The 7,130-nt window shown below is 41.2% G+C and overlaps 1 protein-coding gene across 1 annotated transcript; it reads left to right on the top strand.

The window, feature by feature from the left end:
* Positions 1 to 243: 243 nt before the first annotated feature.
* Positions 244 to 6,856, top strand: LOC123444641 (stomatal closure-related actin-binding protein 1). Its single transcript, XM_045121428.1, has 13 exons — positions 244 to 649; positions 1,396 to 1,687; positions 2,233 to 2,361; positions 2,866 to 2,958; positions 3,687 to 3,827; positions 3,952 to 4,020; positions 4,315 to 4,398; positions 4,492 to 4,669; positions 4,849 to 4,965; positions 5,410 to 5,468; positions 5,672 to 5,806; positions 6,179 to 6,328; positions 6,424 to 6,856. The coding sequence occupies exons 1-13, from the start codon at positions 645 to 647 to the stop codon at positions 6,466 to 6,468; spliced, it is 1,497 nt and encodes a 498-aa protein (XP_044977363.1). The 5' UTR covers positions 244 to 644; the 3' UTR covers positions 6,469 to 6,856.
* The last annotated feature ends 274 nt before the right edge of the window (positions 6,857 to 7,130 follow it).

The raw sequence follows: 7,130 nt of genomic DNA, 5'->3' as shown, positions 1-7,130 counted from the left end.
ATAAAATGGTCGTCGAGTGACAGTGCGAGTCCATCCTTTCTTTTGACCGCGGGACCGCTGGTGCAGCAACCAATTAGTATATTTTTCTTTTGAGGCAAAGCAAGCAAATACAGTACGTACCATCAATTGCCCCCTGTCCTGCCCGTTTTTAAAAGGGCGGGCCCACATCTAATCCGTCGTTGAATGGCGGTAATGACGATTCCCATCCCATCCCATCCCATTCCCAGACTAAAACTAAGCTCCCCTTTCTCTCTCCCCGTCTCCTCCCTCCTCTGCCGCTTTGCTTCCGTCACCAGCACGCCGTACTCTTCCACCTTTCCCCTTCCTTCCTCGCGTCGTTTTCTTTTCCTCCGTCTGCCCGCCCGTCGGCGTCATCCTCACCCGAATCCCGCAACCAAATTTCGAACTCGCCACCGCCCAAAAAGGATCCCACCTCCACGGGATCGAAACCAACAGCCTCGATCCATCCAGCTCCTTTTTCTCAAGCCACAAGGGGGTTAAAACCCTAGCTGAATTGGTCCTTCCGCCATCTGGCCGCTGCCAGTTGCGTGCTCCGGAGGCTTCCAGCTCGTGTTCGTTGGACGGCGGCGGCGTGGTTGCGTGGGGGAGCCAGGCTCTCGGGCGATCCTGGGAGCCGCGCGCGCATGAGGTGAGGGGTCCCAGCCGGCGCCGTGTCACTTCATCCCGGGGGATTCGCAGGTTTCGATTTGGTAGCGGCAAAAGTTAGACTACTTGTCTTCCTATCCTAAAATTTGTTCCTTCCAAGCCTCAGCCACTGTGTTTTTCAGTTGGTTGGTTGGTTGGTTGGGCTGTATTGTCAGTTCGTTACACAACATACCCAGTCACGTTTTTAAGAGGCTGTCTCCTATTATCAGCTGCTGCTGGTCAGAAATTTGCATTCTTCCACACAAATCAGCACGGGTGTTGTCATGGCTTACCTTGAATCTAGGAGTACTATGTTTGCATCGATTAGCAATTTCTAGCCCAAAGGCTGTCGCTTTGTCTTGTTCCAGAATTCATGTCCCTCAACTGACCTATTTATCCATAGCACCTCTAATTGTAAAGCTTAGCCTGCTCCTTTTCTTTGCTTTGATCTTGCTTCTTAGCTCTTGAACTCACTGGATGATGCCGATTTAGCTAGGTTGGTTGAGCTGGGTACTTGGTTGGGTCGAATTTGCTTCCTGGTTAAGTTGTTGTGATGCGTTTCAACAATTCTTAGCTATGCGAATGAAAAATAACCATCAGTTTGAAGCATATAAGGTACCCCAGCAAGTTGTTTGCACCATGAGACATGGCCAATATATCATCAGTTACCACCTTCATATGTTCTACTTGCATCACAACTTTATGTGGTTTACCACTGTAAATTTATATTCTTGCTCTGTCCCATATCAGAGTACCGCAGATGACAAGGGTCATCCATGACTCCGGAGAAGGCATGCAGAAAGATGCACTTGACATGGTATCATCCGATGTTAACTTCCCTAAGGGCCACTTTCCAGACTACAGGATTGGGCCAAACAACCAAATCATTGACCCAGAGGAGACGCACGAGGTTGTGCCTTTGAAGGAGATTGTTGCGAAAGAAACAACACAACTGCTAGAGCAGCGAAAGCGGCTATCAGTGCGTGATCTCAGGGAGAAGTTTGAAAAGGGTCTGTCTGGTGCCTCCAAGTTGTCTGATCAGGTATGCTAATCAGTCCAAGCATTTTATCTTGTTCTGACTTTTATCAACAATGTGAGTATATCAGGAGCTCCAATGACACATATATGGAAGTTGTTGTAATTAGCGTGGTTTCCTGGTTATAATTCATCGTGCTTTCTATATAAAGAATGATGTGGCGTGTCACCTGGATACATATAAAAATATTTCCTTATAAGAATTATACCCGATAACTTATCTGTCATTGACCATATTATGGAGTTGTTATCACACTCCCCTAAGCCCTAACAGTGTCAGCGCCCCCAGATCGTGTCTCCGGAGCTCACATTAATTGGTTCAATCATTGTTGAACTCATAGTCATACTTCATTTATAGCTTACCTCTCTTTCCCGAAGATTCTTCCTTCTCAAAGGAGCATATAAATTCGCTTCAAATGGATAAGTATATGGGTTCCATGGGGCTGCACTGTACTATTGACATCGTGCCTTGCTAGATAGGATAAATATCACATTGTAGTCTTAGTAACTTCCTTGCAATGACTATTTTAAAGTTGTTGCTTCATGTTTCAGGCTAAGCGGCGAGAAGCAGCTTCACTGGACAGGCAGGTTCTTCTGAAGAAGCTCAGAGATGTTCTAGACACGCTGAAAGGCCGTGTGGCTGGTCGAAACAGAGATGATGCTGATGAAGCTATCTCGCTGGTTAATCTCTTCTTTAGCCTGCCAATATTTGTCTTCTAATATAAGCTACTTTTATTTTGATTGAGTTGTTCGTAATTGGACGTACGGGTTAAATTAGTTTCACCCCTGTATGCTCTATCTAAGCTAGCATTCGTGCAAATAGCTCAACTTTTTTCTTGTACACGATATTAGGTGCCAACTGCCAGCCTTGATTGTGCTTTTCCATTATTTTCGTTCACATAATAGTTTGTACATGATGCTTTGAGCGTTTTAAAAATACTCAAATTTGAAAGATTGTTAATGTAATGCTCCGAATCCGAAAGTAGTACTAATAATTTTTGGTTGCACATTTTTGGATTTAAGCTTATCAGTCTAGGTAGGCACATAAAATAAGAAATCCATCATATTCCATATTATTTATTAATTGTGATTCTTCTTTATCTCCTGTTGTGATCTTTTCTATTTTTTGTCATATTACCTTTTGTTCCAAAAACTTTGTGATTATGATTAGATATGTTCTATCAGGTGGAAGCACTAGCAGTTCAACTTACTCAAAGAGAAGGAGAATTAATTTATGAGAAGGCTGAAGTAAAAAAGTTGGCTAGCTTTCTCAAGCAGGTTTACCCCATTTCTTGATTATCGAATTTGTTAGTCATGCATGTTTAAACTTTGTAAAATCAGATCCAGGAGCCTGAAAAATGTTTGAGGCTTCATAAGTGATTAATATTTCAATTGTCAGTACATTAGGAAATGTATATTGTAACGTGCTGATACTGTAGGCATTGTTCAAGCATAACGTGGTAAGACTTTTGTTCTATAAGGCTGATGATTCATAATTTCATATAATGAAAAGTAAATTTGTTCTTAGATCCTGGTGGTTGTAGTGAGAGTAAAACCAGAGGCCTAGGAGTGCCTGAGTTCGTTTGCAGAATGCTCTGGTCTTTTCTGGAAAACTTGGCACACTGGCCTAATCCAACCTTAATGTTTACGAGAAATAGATTGTTTTTTGAGCCAATTTGTATCTCTAAGGCTACAACATAAAATCTGTTGGGCAAATTATCATGTGTCCTTTTTGTCTTTATTTTTTATATTCTTGATAACCGGAGACTATAGTTTGTCGTATAATGTACCGTGTGCTGTTCGCGAGGTCGTGTTGTGCCTAACTTAAGAAAAGTAGTCTTAGTTTTCAGTATGAGCCACATTCAGTTTTTGGTATAATTTAGTACGTGTGATGTCTCTCAACAATCTGCTGAATGCCTATTAAGATATCAGCATTTACTAGCATTACAATAATACCGTTTGGTTACACCTGAATAACGAAGTTATCATTCTCCTGTATATCGTAGGCTACTGAAGATGCCCGAAAGGTAGCCGAAGAGGAAAGAGCTCTTGCACTTGCTGAAATTGAAAAATCTAGAGCTGCAATAGAAAAAGTTGAGAAAGCGTTGCAGGAGCATGATTCGGCATCAAGTAGCAGAGAGAAGGAGGTGCTTCCTCAATTAATGAACGTCCTCTTATGTAGTTGATGATGCAAATGCATTGACATGGATTCTTTTTATTTTAGTAATTGCTACATTTTTTACTTAAAATCTTTGTTTTTTTCCTGGTCAGGAGATAGAGGAACTTAGGAAAGAGATTCGGGAGGCTAGACGAATAAAAATGCTACACCAGCCAAGCAAGGTTTGTTTTGCATCATTGGTTCATTGTTCTATGCATGTAGTTGTAGTTTTCGTGTTTATGTTAATATGCTGATACTTCCTCTGTTCCATTTGCCTTTCTTCTGTCAAGTTCAAACTGAGTACCCCCTACGTTTCTTTTTGTCCTAACTCCTTTTCTTACAAATTGGCATGTCTTCTTTTCTCAATGCTATATCTCCGCTTCTTATACTTCCATATATCTTGTAATCAGATGAAGCACATTGTGGCAATTTGCCCCTCATGTATTTACTAACAGTTGTCATGCAAAATATCGTAGGTAATGGACATGCAGTTTGAGCTTCAGGGATTGCGTACACTCATATCAGAGAAAACACAGCTTTGCAACCAGTTAAAGAAAGAGGTAAGTCTTGTTAGGACAGGCTCCATATTATTTAAGGTATTGTAATTTGAGTAGTGTCGAGCTATGTGAATCACCAGTTACTTTTATGTTCAGCTTGCCATGATCAAGAGGCTTGAACAAGATAGCTCTAAACTCTTTGAGCTTGAAGGTTCTGATACTCTTGGATCACAGTTTCGTATTGTCCCTCGAGTTGATGGTGCTCCAGACATCTCAAGCTGTCCAGCTCAGTGGTACCGTGTAATTTCTGGAGGCAACAGAGAGCTCATATCGGGTATGCAATCTGATAAATAGTTCCCAGAGCTTGGTAGACATCTTCCATGAGCATTGAAAGGAAAAGACTCATCCGGCAAAAAACTCTGCATTAAACCATGTTTCATGAGAACATCTAATACCTTTTGGATCATTGTTTTCCTTCATTTATATGTTAATGTATTTAATTTTCTGCTGCAGGTGCAACGAAACTTACTTATGCTCCAGAGCCATTTGATGTTGGCCAATTGTTGCAAGCAGAAATAATTTTGAAAGCAGATAAAGTTACGGTTCAGACAGACTGCCCTATAAATCCTGGTTAGGCATTTCCCCACTTCTCTTTTAACATCTGTTATCTGCCGAATTATGGGGGAAATAACTGATGTTGGATATATTTATATCTTCCAGAAAATAACTCTGTTGCTTTCTTTGTGCAATATCAAGCATTAGCAACTTCCACACATCCCAGACCTGATATTTATAATTCCAACTTGTGCCAGGCATCCTCTTCCTACATTTGAGCCTCACACTGATTTTCTTCTTTTGGTAGACCTTAATAACACTAACATCTATTTTGACCTGACAAGGCATTGGCACCATTTGATTTGTGTTGTGGTATTATATGAATTAGCCTCATGCTACAATCTGCCAATGGCCCTGCTTGTTTAACTGCATGTTTTGTCACACTTCCTTATAACAGTAAGACATCGGTATTGGGTACAAGCAAGTGTAATGGCTGACTCTGTTGTGTACTTTGAACAGCTTCAGGACTGGAACATTATGTGGAGTCGCTAATGAAAAGGGCAGATATTGAGTTCAATGTATGTATGCATCTTTTTTGCCTGCAGGCTACCAGTAATTCAGTATAAAACTTCTTCAAACACTTTACCGTTGATGATTTTACTGCATTAACATTGGACCAACTGTAAACTGCACAATCTTGTTATTTTTTGGTAGGAAATCCGTGCGCTTCAACGGTTATTGGATATAATTAATCGAGGCTTGCATATGTGCTGCTTTGCAGGTGGTCGTCACCCAAATGAATGGGAATGACTACGCATCAAAATCCGTCCATGTATTTCATATTGGAAAGCTGAGAGTAAAGCTTCGGAAAGGAAGGTCTACAAAAGCAAGGGAGTCATATTCCACCACGATGAAGGTAAAGTGAAATCACGTTCATAGTACATATGTAACAGAAGTGATGTCTACTGAGTTGTAATGTTTTGTTTCCTAAACGTGCTGTGTTAGATTGTAGCAGTAAATCTGCTTACAATATCTTTAATCATCATGCTTGCCAGTTTACAACAACAATATAGGGACCTTTTGCGTCTCCTGATAATATTTCAGAAACAAACAGTGGCTCCAAACAAGCCTGCAGAAATTTAAGCATGTTCTCTCATCATTGGTCCTGTTATGTTTAGGATTATGGATCATTGCATACGCAACCAATTCGATCGGAGTTGACAAAAAGTCTCTATATATGTTGAGGTTATTTTCTGACAATTTATGTTTTTCCTTGGCCAATCTTCAGCTGTGTGGAAGCCGTGGTGGTGGTAATGCTGCGGCCTGTGCAGTCTTTTGGCAAACTAGGAAAGGCCTATCGTACACTTTAGCTTTCGAGACAGACAGGGATGGGAATGCTGCGATTATGCTCGCTCGGAAATTTGCTTCCAATTGCAACGTGAGTGTGTTTTTTGAAGAATTTGCTTCATTTATACTCCGTTTGAACTTAGTAGGAAGCAGCCTGTTTAAACGCCTTTGGTCTGCTGAATGCAGGTTGTTCTCACTGGACCAGGCGATCAAGTCCACGGCGGTGGCTGATAAACCAATCACGCCTCTGGCTCGACAGCGCTGCGTATGTAATTAGGTTGTGCATTTGGGTGCTTGTCTATCTATTTGTGAGATTAGGAGGTTTGTACACGAGGAGGCTTTCCCCTTTGGACGCGTCCTGTGAAGGCAATCTTTTTATTTGCCTGCGTGCAGCTGTTAGCAAATGCTCTAAAGATGTGCAGCACACGTTGATTCTATATTGTGTGTTACATATTCGTGACAGCTGAGAGAGAAAAAGGAAAGAGGCCTTTTAGTGCAGTGCTCAGGAGCTTTCCTTGAGTTATTATCAAGAAATGTACAGATGAGAGAACCGTTTCATCAACGCTGTAATTCTTGCCCTTTGCTGCGAGTATGATTAATGAATTGCACATGCTTTATATGTGATGATTTTTGCTGGTAGCCAGTATTTTTTTTTTTTGGCTACTTTACTGGTCACGGTTTGAGCTATCTGATGGCATCAGCACATTTCGTTAATAAAACCGTTCGGATGTGACATTATCATTCGAACCTGACATAAGCAAATGCAGTAGTATGTCACAGAGAAGCTTGTCACTGTCATCACTAATTATTCTCTGTGCTGTTTGCCCTTTTCTTTTTATTTAATAAATATAAAATCCCCCTTGCCTGTTAGTCACAACTATCTGCGGACACGC

The sequence above is a fragment of the Hordeum vulgare genome, chromosome 3H (genome assembly GCF_904849725.1).
Source record: "Hordeum vulgare subsp. vulgare chromosome 3H, MorexV3_pseudomolecules_assembly, whole genome shotgun sequence".
NCBI classification, from domain to species: Eukaryota; Viridiplantae; Streptophyta; class Magnoliopsida; order Poales; family Poaceae; genus Hordeum; species Hordeum vulgare.
The sequence above is the reverse complement of the archived record's forward strand: the minus strand, read 5'-3'. Positions and strand labels throughout refer to the sequence as shown.

What these genes read in the sequence shown, in the direction of transcription:
- LOC123444641 (XM_045121428.1), top strand. An exon ending in CATATTCCACCACGATGAAG is followed by an intron (nt 5,807 to 6,178) that starts GTAAAGTGAAAT and finishes GCCAATCTTCAG; the next exon opens with CTGTGTGGAAGCCGTGGTGG. An exon ending in AATTTGCTTCCAATTGCAAC is followed by an intron (nt 6,329 to 6,423) that starts GTGAGTGTGTTT and finishes TGCTGAATGCAG; the next exon opens with GTTGTTCTCACTGGACCAGG.